Genomic DNA, 17,146 nt, shown 5'->3' with positions numbered 1-17,146 from the left:
TTAGCTTTTACACAGATAAGGAATACATGTGGGTATACCTCATCAGGTCTCACGAACTTGTCAATGTCCAATTTGGTTAAGTGTTCCCTAACTTGCTCCTCCTCTGTTAAGGACAAATGTTCAATGCTTCAGAATTTTCCACTGGTCTGAGAGACCTTGTGTTCCTTAAAACACATCTTACCAGTAAAGCCCAGAACAAAGAAGGCACTGAGTTTCTCAGCCTCATCCATGTCCTTTGTCAACCTGCAAGCTTGAACATTCTCTGTATTCTTCCTGGATCACTTGTTCCTGCTTCCACCTCTCGTACTCCTCCTTTCTTATGTTTGAGCTATTTGGGAGCATCATGTTCATCCATTCAGGCCTTCTGCCACTTTTGCTTAATTTTCTGTACACTGGGATCTTTATTGAGTTGAAGGAGGTGAATCTTGAAAATTAACATTATTTAAATAGAAATGAATATAGGGTTAACATGCCTTTTTAAAAAAAAATCTTGAAGATGTGTGTTTAGGCAGGTTTAAATTTACATGTATGTAGCAACTGAGGGAAATTATTCAACATCTGAAATGTTCAACTTCTTGTGTGTGTTAACAGTCTAAGAACAGCTTTAAAACATCTGTGAAAAGAAAATTAAATAAGGTTTTAAAAATACCAGTTAATGTTGAGATATTATGCAGTGAATTTTCCTATTGTTTCAACTGGAACAAGGGCTGTGTTAGGGCGCTGTCAGATACGAACAGCTGTCTCACAAAGATGGAACCATATTCTACAGACTGGCCAAGGCAGATAAATCATTAGCACATGTGCCAAGGCCCGTTTGTTCCTTTTTAACTTACACAGATGTTGCCTACAGTAATGGAGAGTCCAGAATTTTTATTTGTTTGTACATTTACAAATTTCCTACACCAAGTTAGTCATTTTTATGAAGCAAAATCGTGGAGTCAACTGTTTTTAAGTGTTTACATTATTGTAATGTTCTACATTCTTTGGAACCATATCTGTTGTTTTGGAACCTCACTTTATGTTGATTTATAGATATCATAGAACAGTGTGCATATATTACAGATTTCTATTTATTTAAATTGAAGAATAGCTTTTTCTGAAATATGTTGCATGGTAAACAATGAGATGGGTTTTTTTTAGGTCCTCAAAAACTATCTGTAATACTAAGCTTGGATAAGCCTGTTGTTTGCTCTCTGGCAGCAATAATTGCATACCTCAAAGAATTTAATTTGGAAAGGATGCTTTACAATCCAAGGTAAGTTGCCTTATATAAACTTCCAATTCACAGCACCAATAGATGTACCATTGTTCTCTAGTCAGTTTTATCAGACAACTTCCCTTCAATGTAATGAACCCTCCTGCTAGAGCGATCAACATAGTCTTTTTAAAAATTCTACTTTACATTTAAACTCTTAATCAGAACTAGAAGAATCAAGTGTTTTGGGGGTTATTTTCCCCCGCATGATGTTTCATGAATATCTTAATGAAATATGTTTGTCTAGACATTACTATCAGTAATGTAAATAAACTTGTACTGCTGCCAAGTGTATTGAAATCAAATAGGTTGCAACACTGGAAGATAGTAGGAGGGAAGTTTTAGGTTTGTTAGTCAGCCTCAGCCATCATATCTCAACCTCAGTTTTACCCTGAATAAAGTTTTGGGCTTTTTGGCAGCTTTAAAAAAAACACAACGAACAACAAAACTCACCTGTAATTTAGCTTTGCAGTTGTTTCATTTTGCCAGAGGTGTATAAGGAGGTATAAATGCTAATGTGTTGTAATGTTTAGACTGTACTCAGCAGGTCTGAGATAGTGAATCTAGTTATCTGTTACAAATAAAACAGACATTCAACACACCCTGGCTTTGGAACAACCATGCAAAACATTGGTCATAGAACATCACCATTTGTGCAAGATTACTACAAAACCACACAGAAATGGAAATAATCTTGTCTTCCCTTTTGTAGTCACAACACTTAGGTTTATTAGATATGCTCAGTTGAGTACTCAAAATTTGTAACAGGATTATGCAGGTGGAATCAAATGAAAATTGAAATACTGCCACTCAAGCATCTTTTTATCCTATCTTGCACAAGTACAAAAGATGGCAATCCTACCTGTCGTAAGTTTGAAAAAATAATTGAAGCTTATTAAATGCTTTAATAAAACAGCTTTATCTGTTGTGGATCCTGTGCAAAATATTCTCTTGGTTCTTTCAGTATTCTTCTGTCCAGTAAGTAGACAGGCTTTAACAAAGTAAGTCTGGCTACAAACTGGAACCTTAGAAATATGTCATCAGTTGTAGATTGTTCACATGTTTGTATGAGATAACTGCAGTTGCAAACCTTACTATGAAGGGCCACCAACATTTACAGGTTTTTAAAAATGCAGCTGCAATAAAAAACTGACTGCAGATACCAGTTTTAAACTTCTCTAAGATGCCTACTAAAATATCTAGAAATTACATATACCTGTTTTTTCTGGTTTTTGGAATAAATTTTCTACTTTAGCCCTTTCCCTCTTCAAGTGCTATCAAAATGTTAACAGAAAGAATTGCTGTGGTGTCTTTTAAGCTATCTCCCATGCCTCATCCACCAAAGAGTGTTCTGACCTGTTGTATTCCTGCTCATCCTCTTTCATAGGCTTGCTTGTTTCCATTTTCTTTCTGTTTTTTTTTTCTTTTTCTTTTTTTTTCCTTTTTTCTTTCTTTTTTCTTTTTTTTAAATACTTGGGTGGCAAGGAAGGGAGCAGGATAAGTCTTCTTGAGAGTTTCTGAAGAAAGTGAACTGCAAGGAAATGCCATTCCACTTTCAGGTCACTGGTGTCACAGTGTGTTACGTGCGATTGCACACAAGGTGAATGTTCTTTCACATGGGGGAAACAGAAAATACATCTTTTATGTAGAATTCAGAAGCAAAGGACAAACAACATTATGTGAAGGCTTACCTAGCAGCGGTCAGTCACATTTCTAGGAACTGCATCTTAAAATCAAGTATAATTACAGACCGGAAAGGAAAAGCACTAAATCTTAAGAGTTGACATTTGCCTGCTGAAGGTTGCTTTAACTGACTTCCTGTGAATGTACAAGCACCTGAGTGGAAAGGCAATGAACTGTTTGATACCTTGGTGATAGGCCGTAAAGAAATAAAATGCATTCCTTGAGGTAACTTTGTTCCTGTGCGCAGGAGCTTGGATTCTACTACATTTATTTCTAAACCCTTTACTGCTTTGACTGTTCTGATACTGAATTCTGCTTGCTGGTTTTAGTGTGTCACATATATTGAAACAGTGAGGCAAGTACTGAGGCAAACTCAACTTTAGTATTTTTCCTAATGCCAACAAAATACTGTCTAATTACTGAGAAGGGAGAGCCATTTATGCAAAGGGTGCCAGGCTTACAAATCCTCTGTGATTCTGCAGGAAATAGAAGAGAGAGGCTTCCATAGTACTGTCAAGCAACTTAAAATTCCTAAGAGAATTCAGGTCAGTGAGCATATACTGATGAGTCAGTGAGCATGAAGTTAGACTTGTGAGATAGTTTCCAGTTTATTAATGTAAGTGACACAGATCAGGATGAAAAGGACCTACCTGATAGGAAGAGTGACAAAAGAATTCCTTGCATCTCTGTTCCCTCTTCAGATAAACACTCTTCTCTCAGCTGGACAAAGTTCCAGCTCAATTTAACAATAAGATTCATAAAGTGAATTCAATAAGTGATGAGGATTCTTCATTACTGGGAGGGACGAATTATGTTTTAATATTCAGGTAAAGCTTTTAAATCCACTTTTTCAGATCCTAAATAAATAAAGCAAAATCCTAAAAAGGAGAAAAGATTTCTGCCACAGCAGACCCTGGAACACGCACAGACTGCATTAGAGCTCTAACAGCAAGTGAGAGTGGATCTAACAATGAATGATACAAACTTTTTTTAATCAACATGATTTAAGACCTTTGCATACAGAGACACCTTCACTGGCTTTTGACAAGAAGCTGGTACACAGCTAGGAGAGGTTTCCAAATACCAGTAGAGTACCCAGTATTGCTTGAAAAATCATAATTTTCATCGCAGTTGCTGGGAGATGTCTAAGTGTGTTTTAAATTTAGCTACATGTTTTCCAGCATATTGGACACAGAAGAGAGAGACTGCAGTGATACATGAACTTCAAGAAATGCAGGGAATGAAAGAGACAGGTATCTTTCTGAAGGAGGGGAGTAGCTTTGCAACTGCAGGGCTATTGAGCAGAGAATATAGACAGAGGCAGAAGTGAAAAAGGTGAGGGGAGGGTTAAAATGGCTTTGAGGGAGAAGAGGGAAAGAATTCAAGGAGAGGAGAAGTGTTTGATTGTACTTTGTAGTAGGGGTGGAAGGGAGTTAGGGAGACGAAATTGACAGAGAAGTCAAAATACAAGTTCTTCAGCTTAAAATGGTGAACATCCTTGGGTTTTCAGGGGGAATGTCACCAAACTCGAGGGAATGGTGTTCATAAGGCTTTCATATCTCTTGAGTGCTGATAACATCAGAAACAGAAGGTGTACAAGACAATGCATCTATTTTATTACCCACTGTCACTGTGAGAAAGGGCATACTGAAATGATTTTGGGAGATTTCAAAGTCAGCTCAGGAGCGTGAAGGGCTGATAAAGGGAAGACATGATTTTCAGACACTAAGAAGAGGTGCTTAGGACAGGATATTCCATCTCTTCTAAGACTACAGAAGAGCAGCAGGTGGGCCCTCCTGCGTGGTGGACATTTGGAGCTTGTAGGAGTACTGAGGCTGTGTACAAGGAAAGTGGGCCAAGAGGCTGCTGACGTCTGGGTAGAGCAAGGTTGCAGGCCCACTGCTTGGGGTGAGTCCAGTGGAGAAAAAGAAGACTAATTCAAGATAAAATTGATGGGGTCTGTTTCTGTTTCTCTTAATTCTTCCTAGGTCCTCTGATTTCTGTTCTTGTTCTTGGCTTCGTATTTCTTATTTTTGTGTGTGTTTTTTTAGGTTGTTATTGGTTTAGGTGGAAGTTTCTGGATTCCTGTTGCATCACAGCTCCAGATCAGAAGTTCTATCCCTGTAGCAATAATTTGCTAATAAATTTAAAACTGGTTAATTAAATACAAAACATAGTCTGAGCTTGATGTCCTTCGCTACTTAGACTGTAGTAAGTATCTTTCTGAGAAATTGAGAGGCTTGTTTTTACTTCTTAAAGCTGAATGGGGATTTCTGCAACTCTTGTCTAAACATAGAGCTTTGTTCAGTGGTTTATTCACCCTTCGAAATCTCAAAGACACAGACACCAGAGGTCTGTAAAAGGTAATTGAGCACAGAAAATCTGCTGCTTAGTAGGCTTTCAATGCAGTGCCTTGCAGCTTTGCTGGAAAGATTGTACAGATTTGCAAAATTAAAGTTGTTGAGAACTACTGATCTGAATAACATGCATTCAATTAGGGTGGGTTACTAAGTACAAAATGATATATAATATCTTCTGTGGAGAGAATAATGAATAAAGCACAAAAGGTGCCTTTCACCTCAAGCTTCTTGGGAGGCAGAATAACCAAGATGATGCACGGGTGAGACAGAATAATCAAAGTCTGAGGATGTAGTTTACTGTCCTAAAGCAATCATATTTACCTTTTAATACTCATCATCAAGTGTGGTTCTACTCTGAAATGTCACTTCATGAGTAGGAACCTCTTCCTCATGAGTATTCCTCAGAACTGTCCTAAACCTTACTAGAGGCTTGTGTTTCTTTTTGTTTCCTCTCTTTGTTTTCCTTGACTCAGATGGCATGATCCCACCTTGCCTTGCTCATGTCAATTCTGTTCTGTGCTGTTTAAGTACTTTACAGTTGCAATCCTGTCCTTTGAAACCCAGGTCACTGTCACCTACAGAAGGAACTACTGCATTGTCATTTAGTTGATGTGATTTTGAAGGGTTGTTATTTACTGATGCAGGATATGGTTGAGAGCAGCACATTAGAATTTCTCACAAGGGGGTTGTTGACATCCTTGCTGCAAAACCGGCAGGGATGACTTAGTATTTGTTTACAGCCACCTTCTTATGCCATTTTGTCCCTAAATATCCTACAAAGAGTCTGTTCACGTTTTTATCAAGTTCTGATCCCAAGCTGAAGGAAGATGAGTGGGTGGAAGCAAAACATGTTCTGTGCAGTGACATCTGGAATTGTTGGTTGGGCATATACGGCAGTTGATCCTGGCTGTTACTCATGTGCTCTCAGCTCTCAGTTATCAGGGTTAATAGCAGGGTTGAGGAGCTCAGGTAACGCAAATACCTGGATAATACAAAACACACATAATTTATGCTGTGAGAGCAACTTTGGCACATCTAATTCTGAAAGAATAGTAAATATACTCTGCAATGGAGTAGAGTTAGTGGTCTTCAGATACCAACAGAGAGCAAGCTTGCTGTGAAACAACACAGGGTGTGAAGTTCTCTGGAGGCAAGTGAAGTGGGGAAGCACTAGAGCCAGGAAATAGGCAATCTTGAAACTCACATGGGGGTGATTGCGGGTTAATAGAAACAGCCAAAAGCATCCTTTCCATTTTCAGCCATGGTTCCTACACTGCTGGCTTTTAGAGACTACAGGCAAACTGAAATGCAGTAAATGGGGAAACTGCAGTTTAGCCAAGTCCCAGATACAGAAGAGGTGCTTTGGAAAGAGTGGGTAGGATATGTTGCAGATCATAAGGATAAATCATTCCTATTTAATTTTTGCAAGCGTCAGCAGTTGAAGATAATAAAAGGAAGTATTGTTTTGTTGCTTATAATTTTGTATACTTTGAAGACCTGCTGCTTCTTTTGCCTCCAAGGTTTTGTTTTGCTGGTCAGCTTTGTTGGTTGCTGGGATAGCATACTAAATCAGAATAATTATGACAATGGGTGCAGTTCAGAGTCAAGCTTACTTCCAAACCGTCACTGAAATTCTTTAGGGCATCAGTTAAAGGGGCTGCTGCCACCTTTTTTTTGGTTGTGTGTGGAAAATACTTCTCCTATGACTCATTATTTAGGAAATATGCTAGTAGGCCCCAACACCTGCATACAACATAAATATATAAGATTAGTCTCTGAATATTTCATGTTTCTGAAAGTTTTTTTACAATTTTTGTTTTTAATATAGCAATAATGCAGCTGTGTATGCCTAAAACAAAAGTTTGAGCATTTGAGTGCTTTCCCAGAGTGATTAAAATTGAATGCAGTGAAAAAAACTTGTGAAAAGTCAAGAAAGCAGTTTTAAATTGTACCTAGCAAGTAATTCTCTTTAGTCTAAGACAATAAAGAGTGTCCTAGATTTTGTGCAAAGGGCAGTCAGCAGTATGATTAACCTAGACAATCACGACTTGATTTGTCAGAAGCATTTAGTGAGGATCTTGCACTTTGTGGTCCCGGCTACCACATGTGTATGTCTGACTCTGGAATAATTTTCCTATCTAATATGACCACACATACAATACAATACAATTATTTTATTAATGTTTGTTCTAAGCCAACACAACCTTTGGGTTGGTCTCATCTGTTCTGTTAGGGAGTGTGAACAAGTCGGGTAATTTCAGTCATAGTTATTTCAGATTAAAAATAAAGTAGTTTAAATATGTTTTAGTTTTCCTAAGTAATTGTACTAACGCCAATTTAAATTTGTAGTAGTAGTGAAAAGTAAGAATATGTCTTTTGATACACTGTTTTGATGATGTGTTTAAAGTCTGTTCTACTCTTGAAATATTCTTAGTCCTATCCCTGACCTTCATCTTACAGTAACAGAACACTAACAAAAACAAGTACTTTTTCAGTTTCATCATAGACTGAAGAAGGGGCACTTCTTTAACCAGTTAGTGCATTAGGATTAGATAATAGGAGAGTAGGATTTTCTTCTGGGCTGTGTCAGAGTCATTGTAGGAAACTGGGAATTGAGTCATAAATCTTGTTTTCCTAAACAGTAAATTAAACTAAGTTGTAAGTATTCAGTTCTTTTATTTATTTGAATAGATTTTAATGTCTTGATTACTTTTTATTTTGGATAACGAATGAATTCTCTAATGTGAGAAACTTGACAGTGTTTTTACCATTATGTCTATGCCTTAATTTAAAATATAACATGAAATTCCTCTCCCCAGCAATTTCAAACGCCTGTCAAGTGAAACTGAATACATGACAATTAATGGGACAACAATGAAAAATCTTGAAATTTTACAGAATCAGGTAAGGACAGCTGACATTTAAAAACATTTTTTTTTCTTTTTTTAAGAAATGCTGAGATCTTCATAGTTGCTTGACATGTTGTTGCCAATGAAGTTAGTTTCCAAATATCACACAGGTTTAAATTCTTCTGTATGGGATTGAACTGAAGGAGGAGGAGTACATTTTCAGAGGCATAAACGAAAGTTAATCTGTGCTGGCTGTTAGTATGAATTAGGAACCTTATTGCACTTTCACTAGCAAAGAACTTTCCTAAAGTTTGAGTTCTTGAGCAACTGCAGACAAGTCATAGGACTGTAGTAGGGTTTGTTTTTCTTTTGTGCTACTGCACCGACCTTTATCTGCAGACTTAATTTAACATGTGTAAATTATTCCAGTCGTTTTCTAAAAAAAATTTCTGTCTAAAGGAAAAACATACTTAAGTATCTTACGATTGCTGGAGGTACTTTATGTAAGGCATTGTTGGTGAACAAGATCTGTAAACATACAGTTGCTCTGTCTTAAAGCCTAAACAGAATGTTTAAGGAGTATAGTTAAGATCTTTAAGTAACTGATTATTCAGTTAAAAGTAATGGTGCTTTTTTTACTGTTTTAGACTGATATGAAAACAAAAGGAAGCCTACTCTGGGTCTTGGATCATACTAAAACTTCCTTTGGACGTCGAAGATTGAAGAAATGGGTAACCCAGCCCCTCATTAAATCCAGGTGAGATAGTTCTTTACTGTAGGCTAAATTTGTGTTTATTTTTTCCTAAAGATTTGAGGTCCATGGTAGAGTTTAAACAGGAAATTATATGATAGAAGATGTGGATGTTATATATAGATTGGAAAGAGTTAAACCACTGTTTGGGCGCCGGGCATCTAAGTAGTTCAAACCAGTAGGTTTGGAGCAAGTTAGAGATTTCTATGCAGAAATCAGAATGAGTACTGTTGTGTTTCAGTATCCTTTTTCAGACCATGGATGAGGATTGCCTGCTATTGGAGGATGTTTTATTCCAAAATATGCCAGTTAGTGTTTGATGTCTTTCTTGCTTCACAAGTATTTGCATCGTTAATGTATTTGATTTGCTCTAAATTAGCGGTGGATATTTCTGTTAGCCCTGTATACAATATGTTGCATATGAAAGTATTTCTTTTTATTAGTTCTGAATATTAGTTCTGATATACTATATGTATTGTATTTCTTTTCATTAGTTCTGATCACTCTTGTATATTGAGCTATGCTTTATTAATTAGCGCTTCAGAAACGCTTTATTTTATAATGTTGTCATGCTCATGCTTGGTCTTAGTTGTCTCCTGAAATGAAATCCACTTTTTCTGATTTTATTTTGCAGGCTTTATTGGAGTGTTTTACTTGAATATGTAGTAAATAGCAGTATTGAGTCCATGGAAAGCTTGTTGACTACATTTAAAGTTTTTTGGATTTGTTCCTTGGAATGTGTGTTCTGTGATGGTTGTCAATGTAGATTTTACTTGTCACTTCGGCTATAGCATAGAGAAAATCTTTTTGGTTTGTTTGCCTAAAATAATTTTTTTACTGTTTTACTTTTAAAAATATATTGAACTGCTCTAGCTTTTATTAAATTCTAACAGTTCTAATTAGGTGTACCAATATTTTTGCACCTTGCTGTTGTTGGTAATACACAAAAGTTTCTATGGAACCAACTTTTTTTCCTTGACAGAATTTTTAATATGTTTATGTACTATATTCTGAAGCATCTCTGCTTAATTTTCTTATTAGCCTTTTTGTAAGGATCTTTTCTCAATAGTGAAAGAAAAGCTCATAGCTATTTTTTCCTTCCTATTTGATTGATTTGTAATATTAGAGAACATTTCCATTTGTAGGAGCATTACTTGCCCCGCTTTTTAAACTGTTTCACTCTGCAGCTTCTGGCAGAGATTAAAAACGTTGATTTCAGTATGCTATTTTTAAAAAAAGATAAATTCTTGTGATAGTAGCTTTTATATATTTCACCCAATCCAAAAAGGCTTTTTATGTAACTATCCTAAAATACTATTAGATTCTGTGGAAGTTGGTTAAGTGCCTGGTGTTCTCCTTGAAAGCATTTAGATAGATTTGCTGGGCCACTTTACAGGAATGAATTGAAATCAATTGGTTTCTGTTTTTTCCCTACCCTCTACGACCTTTTGGGAATTGCTGGTAAAACTGTCGGCGGGGGGAGCCAGAGCACAGGCTCTGGTGTGGTGTGTGGCAGCACTGAGTTGAGTGTCTCTGAGCTTGCAGCAGGTGAAATACCAGTCAACAGTAAAATAGAGCCCTTAGGTGGACGCAGAGGACAGAAATCTGCTTGGGACTTCAGGCCTTCTCAGTAAACAGCTAAATTTGCTGGTTAAGAAAGAAGCAATTCTTCCTTGTTTCAGTGCAGAACCAGCTTTACAAATTGGCAGTTTTGGTTTCTTCTCTTTCTCTGCTCTTTGCTCCTTCAAAGCTGCGACAGGGGAGGTTTTGGATGGGTCCTAGGAAGAGGTTCTTTACTGAGAGGGGGGTCAGGCACTGGAACAGGCTCCCCAGGGAAGGGGTCACACCTCTGAGCTGGACTGAGGTCAAGAAGCTTCTGGACGATGCATTCAGTCCCATGCTCTGACTTGGCTGGGCCTGTGTGGAGCCAGGAGTTGGACTCACTGATGCTTATGGGTCCCTTCCAACTCCGGAGATTCTAGGATTCCATAATTCTGCAGATTGCTACTTCCCCTTTCTAGCCTTGTTTCTCAGTATGGAAGGAAGCTCTGTGGTTGTAGGGGACACTGCTCCCTCCTTGAAGCTAAAAAAGCTATTTTGTTTCTGCGTATTTCTCCCTTTCTGACTTTGTTGTAATTTCATGTACTCAGTGCATCAGACATTCAGCAATATTGTTTCCATTAATGCACACAAATGCTCTCAGAGAACAGTCTGTAATTGTAATTCACCTGTGCCTCCTGGAGTGACATTTTCAGAGGAAGTAGGGTTTCTGTGCTGCGTCTTTTCTAGTCAGTGGGCAGATGCATTTCCCTTAGTGTATCAGAAAGTGAGAGGATTAATTGCATACTGCTTTGTGCCTTATAGTTGAAAATCACTAGGGATGATGATTAAATTTCCAGGGGAGAAACTATACACTAGACTGAATAAAGGTGGAATGTGTACAGACAGCTCATTTGGGCAATCCTGAAGTTGTCTGTTAGATCATCAGTGATCAGTACCTTGGCTTCATCAAGGAAGTTCTAATGTCCTCACTTACTCACCTAGGTATACAATGATGAGATAAGAATGTGTGAATCATTGAAGACTGAACTTTTTAGGAGGAATCAGGAAAGTCATCGTTTTTTGAAGGAGTCTGCTGATATGAGTTCCATCTTTGTGGATTACAGACCCCTTATCTTGCCTTGCTCATCTTGCCTTTTAAATGTTAAATTCCATCAAGTACCTTTCTTGCTTAATTTCTGTAGGGGGAGCAGGAAGAAAAGGAAATAGAAAGCTGAGTTGGTTGGAACATCTTTGACTGAAAAACATGCTCTTAGTTTGTGAGTTATGAAAGTATCTAATACAAAATTTTAAAAGCTGGAAGTGATGTTTCTTGTGTGTGTGATGCGAATATAGTAGTTTGCACAGTGTTCTCTCTTTGGGATGATAGCTGCTGTTTTATGAAGTAAATTTGTATTTTTTTCATATTCTGTTAACTCTCTTAGGGTTTTTTTGTATGTTATGTATGATATGCAGAAGCTAACGTAATGAGGTTAATTATAAGATTAGGGATAGCAGAATGCCCTAAACATAGAGTTCAGCGGTCATGCAACTTACAACGTGGGAAACTTTCTTTTTTGGGGACAACAGGCCTTGTTAGTGTGTGCTGAAATAGGACAAACACCCATTCTCTTGCCTGCACACATGACTTCACATCTGTGTTTTGAGGATACACGTGTCAGTTCTGGTGTAGCACAAGCCACAGAACATGCTTAGTGTCCTGGACTAAATGTAGAGCAAAAAACTAAACGCCTCTAATGTAAGTCAGTGTGCCATGGGAAAAGAGTGGTTGTCAAAGGTTTCATCAATGTCTTGGTCCTCTGCAGTAACAGAGATGTAGTGAGATAAAAGTGGCAATACCCACCTCACCTGGAGGTCCAGTGTCCCTGCTTTCTGTGCAGACCCTGAGGTAGTGGCAAGGTGTAGCCAGCACGAGGGTCAGTGTTTTCTCAGTATTCCCAATACACCTCCATGTCAAACACTCTGATGCTGCCACTGGTGCTGAGTTCATGGAAAATGAAAAAGTCTAAATTCTTCCAGACCATTAGTAGAAGTCCAGAAGCATGGAACTAATTAGTTAAAAAGTATTCTAGACCACATCAAATACATGGTGATGAAACCTCTTTTTGTGTGCTGCAAGGGGCATCAGCAGATCACTTAAAACCTTGTTAGGATGAGCTCACATTTTTGTCCCCAAATTCACCCCAAGGTATTTCAGCTTTTTACTGTGATGTAGTTCATGATCTTGTCTCCACAGCACACTGTTTACCAGTAGTAAATATGGGTTAGAATGGTTAGAACTAGTTCCTCGCTTGTTATTTATTTGTAGTCAAATTATAATAATTTATCTTTTTCTAGTTAAAGCTGATGTTTAAATCTCAAGGAAGGGCAAAATTTTTGTGTATTCAGAGAGTTGCCAGAAATATTTTAACCTTTGCTTTGTGCTAGGGAAATGAAGTATCTCAAAAATAAGTTTTCCATTTTTCTCGCTGTTACTCCAGTAGCTTTGTTGTACCCCAGTTCTTCCACTGTAGAATGACATCATGCTTTTATTGAGGCTGACACAAAGTTTTGTAAGATAATACCAATAATTTCTATTAGCTTGACTATACTTTGCCTGCAAGAGCACAGAACGACTGTAGCTTTGGCAGATTTAGAACTGCACAGTTCAGAACTGCAGATGCTTCCTTATCTACTATTAAAGAAGAGAAAGAGTGTAAATTGGTATTACCAATGCAATGTCACCTTTATTTGGAGATGTGCTGCAGCACTGGAAAGAAGAGCATCCCTTTATAGTGATGTTGGCAACATGTCTTTCTGAATATGAAACCAGCTTGTTCTAAATCCTCTTGACTTTGAATGTATTGAGTGCTGTTTTATTTATACTTCTGTGCACAAAGTACCATCCTAAAGGAAAGGCTTTGAAGTTTGACCTTGTCCCATAATTAAGAGACCTAGGCAGTAAAACAAACTACCTAAAGGTCTTTAAAGAAACCCATCTTAATTCAGAGTTAAACTGGTTTCCTTTAGCCATCATCATCACCCAGAGTTGGATTAGAATCTTTCTTTGCAGCAGTGATTTAGGGATAAATTCCAACCATCCCACATCAGAATTTCACAGGCTAAATTTTCCTCCTAACAATAAAGATTTTATAGCATCACTGCCAATACAAAATGCACAAATGCAGGTTACAGCATATGCCTGAGATCTCAAAATTGTTGTAGTAAAGAAAAAGACTGCAGCATCATCACATGTACTCATTCATTTCTGCTAGCTCTGTTGTGGCACCATTGAATGCTCTGTCTAACTCCTTATAAATGTAGTAATCAGGAATTCATTCATGTTGGCTAAAGTATCTAACAGTTCCCTTTTTTGTCACCAGTAGCTGAAATACATTGTGTGTGAGCATAAACAAAAGTGTTTGATTACCATTTGCATATTTTACACAATCTCTTAAACAGATGTGAAGACAAAGTTTATATTACTTGTATATTGCTGTTAAGTATTTGAGATCCATCAGGAATATTGTCTTCTCCTGGCTGCGTGTTTATTTAGGGAAATGCTTAGCCTCCCTGGAGGAGTGTAAGACAATAGGAGGTTTGAGACTAAATTACTCTTTCTCCTGTGTATAGAAAAAAAAAGTGAACAAGTCCAGAAGGTTGCTAAGGTTTTTTTAGGTTTCACTTAAATGTCACTGCCGTAATTATGATATAATTACCCATTTGTACTCTTTCTTTGTTGTTAATACATAAAATTACAGTGGCCACCACAGAAATTAACAATTCTGGATTTATCCCATAAAGTTGCCCAGATTCTAACGTTGCCACTTAGGTAAAAAAGCCAGAGATCGAGTGTATTTTTGTGTGATTGTTGTTTAGAAAGACATACGTACTTTTTTATGGATTGTAGAGTGGTAATTCTGCCATGGCTTTGGGTTAAGTAATTGCTTGTTATGTAAAACAGTGATCTGAAGCAGAAAACACTCTGTACTCTTTTACATGGTCTTTAACTTGATCGGCTCATGAAGTCTTTGTAAACTGTGTTCAGAAGGAAGATGAAAAAAGTGTAAGTGAGACAAAATATAAAGCAGCAGAAATTGTGATAGCATTCACCTTGTACTGTGCTTAGGTAAATGCTTCATACATTTATCTTAGGTAAGCAGCCACTATCAGAGCAGAGTGGGAGCAGAGCAAGCACTCTCCCAGTTTCCAGCAATTTGCAGTTCAGAGACTTCCTCAGGCACAGTTGATACCCCTGTGAATCTTGCATTTGCTCGATGGTTAAGTAATACATTTTCTTCCTTTGAAATTCTGCAGTTAGACAGGGGGCTGCTAGGCTTTGATTTAGATAATGTATCTGAGGGAAAGCAATGTTTGTTGTTTCATACCTTCCATTATATTTTTTCAGCTGTTGAATTCTGGTGACTGGTAGTTTTGCTTATTGCTGTGGTTTCTAAACACATTTAGTACATTTTATACATTCACTGTATACTTGAACCTATGTACTACCATAATCAGTGAACTTGTGCTTCACACATTTATCTTAAGCTAAGAGATTTCTGATCAATTTGTATTTATTTACCTTGTATAAAAGACTTTATATGACTGACAATTTTCTGCAGTTCCTATACAGTAATGTTATGAGTTTCCCCCTGCTTTAATTAAAATGATATCACATCTAAAAATGTTTTGCTTCACTGTGTGAGAGGCGAACGTATCTTTTAGCATGCCAGCAAACAGCTGTCCTGTTTATATTGTTAAGATGTTCAGATGATAATTCAGTACAGTGCATTCGTATCTGCAGCCTTCAGCTTTGTTAAAACAACTTTCAGTTCAGGATTCAAATGTTTTTGTGTTTGCTAGTATTCTGTATTGTTCACCTCTGGCAGTAGAACAATACAAAGGGGTATCTCAATTTCAAGTAGTTCTTTTAAGTGACTAGAATAAAAAAATTCTGCATTTAGATTGTGTTATGTTTAAATACATTACAGAGTGATTTTTAGTATTGTATTAATGATGCTATTCTGAGGTGGAGGGTGCAGCAGAAGTAAGTGTATTGCTTTTAGTCAACTGACTTATGTTACATTATTTCACAGAAGATTGTTTGGAAAGTTGGATAGAGCTCAGGTTGCTGACATGGTTTATACAGATGGGAAAGAATAGTCCAATATCACACCTAAATAGAGAATGAAGTAATAGCCAGTTTATAAAATGTGAGAAGGGTTCTTAGCATAAGCTGCTGAGTTTTGTTGTAGAATCCTAGATTCAGATTTTCTACTGATGGAACATTTTTCCAGACCATGAGAGATTAGAAACCCCGAACCATACATCAGATGTGTTGAATAACTGTGCAGCATAGAACAAACGTCTTCTGAGGTGGTTTAACAAAGATCAGTAAAATATAGTGGTGTTCAACAAAATGTTTATTAGCTTAAGTATAAATAGTTAACGTTTAAAAGCATACTTTGGAATTAGTCATCTGGCTGTTTTTATAATTTCTTTTCCCTGTCTTTCCTTCCTGTTACACGTGTAGCTTTACATAACTCTTCACTATACTTTCTGGCTTTTGAAATAGAAAACCTGGTATGTTTTGTTTACAGGTGGAAAAAATGGGTCATTTGATACTGGATACCGTTTTCCTGACCCTTTCTTATTTGTAGGATTAAAGCAGAAAAACTGTATGGATGCTTAGTTTTAGATTGCTGGGGCTGCAGTAACATGGCCATATGTGAGGATGATTAAAGTGGAGATTAAGCTTTGAAGGGAGGAGGGTTTTTTTAATATCTGCAGCTATTTTACATATTACTGTTGGTCACAGATAAAATCATGCTGTTCAAATTAAGTGACAATGTTCTAGAACAGAATTATTTTGTTTACACGTGCTTTTTATAACAAAAGCACAGATTATTTTCTTTTTTAAGGTACACATGTGTATAATTTAACAGTTCACTACTCCTTCACACAGAGGAGCATTCCAGGGTCTTCAGTACAGTGAATTTTAATATTTCTCCATGAAAATGTAGTTGTGGCTGATGATAGTGACCTTTCAGAATTTCAGTGTAAACATTTGCTAGCTTCAAAGCTGCCTACTCGGGGTATTTTATTACTTCCTCACTGATATTAACACTTCTCAATTTCCTTTCCATTACCCAGTTGTAAAGCACCTCACTAATTGATGCGCAAAGCTTAAATCTCTGCTGTCTTGGATACTCTGTATGGATGCCAACAGTCTGCTCTTTGGTTATTTGGTTGCATAACTTAGTAACCCTGCCACTCTACACCAGATACGTGATTGTGGCTCTTAAGGATGGGATTTAAAGCTCAAATGTGTTCTGTGCTGTAAACAGCCCCTCTGAGAGCAGTTGCACTGACAGTAGCCGCCGTCTGCTGCTGCTGCTTCCAAGTTGCCTGCCTGCCCAGAGGAGTGGGAAGAGTTTTCAGTTTTGTGTATTTTGCTGGAAGGGTGGAATGGTGATGGGGAGGAAGGTATTCCTGTGACCTGCAACAGGGCTGCTAAGCAGAGCCTACAAAGCCTGACATTTCAGTCCTTCAAAATACTGGAATATTTCGGTGGTTATGATATGATTGGAGAGGCTGTGGTCCAGCTCAGAGATAACTGATGGAGTTCTGTAGTCAGTGCCCAGGGTCAAGTGAGCATAAAGTCTGTCCCCAGTTTCACATAGTGGCTATGAAGGAGTGCATCCACCTG

At 37.5% G+C, this 17,146-nt stretch overlaps 1 protein-coding gene and 1 pseudogene across 2 annotated transcripts in view; both read left to right on the top strand.

Moving 5' to 3' along the window:
* Positions 1-17,146, top strand: part of LOC311199751 (tubulin polyglutamylase TTLL13-like) — a 138,294-nt pseudogene that overhangs the window by 54,230 nt on the left and 66,918 nt on the right. The gene's annotated exons all lie outside the window — the stretch shown is intronic.
* The window catches only part of LOC311199716 (DNA mismatch repair protein Msh3-like), a gene marked incomplete at its 5' end in the record, with an annotated part of 81,301 nt that overhangs the window by 14,641 nt on the left and 49,514 nt on the right, over positions 1-17,146 (top strand). Inside the window, 3 exons of the mRNA XM_084273851.1 lie at positions 1,141-1,255; positions 8,118-8,202; positions 8,795-8,904. Of these exons, the coding sequence (XP_084129977.1) occupies positions 1,141-1,255; positions 8,118-8,202; positions 8,795-8,904 (310 nt within the window). The remainder of the gene's footprint in view (positions 1-1,140; positions 1,256-8,117; positions 8,203-8,794; positions 8,905-17,146) is intronic.

This window comes from Gallinula chloropus, assembly GCF_964237585.1.
Source record: "Gallinula chloropus genome assembly, chromosome: 21".
In the NCBI taxonomy this organism is placed as follows: domain Eukaryota; kingdom Metazoa; phylum Chordata; class Aves; order Gruiformes; family Rallidae; genus Gallinula; species Gallinula chloropus.
Note: the sequence above shows the minus strand (reverse complement) of the source record. Positions and strands in the feature narration are given on the sequence as shown.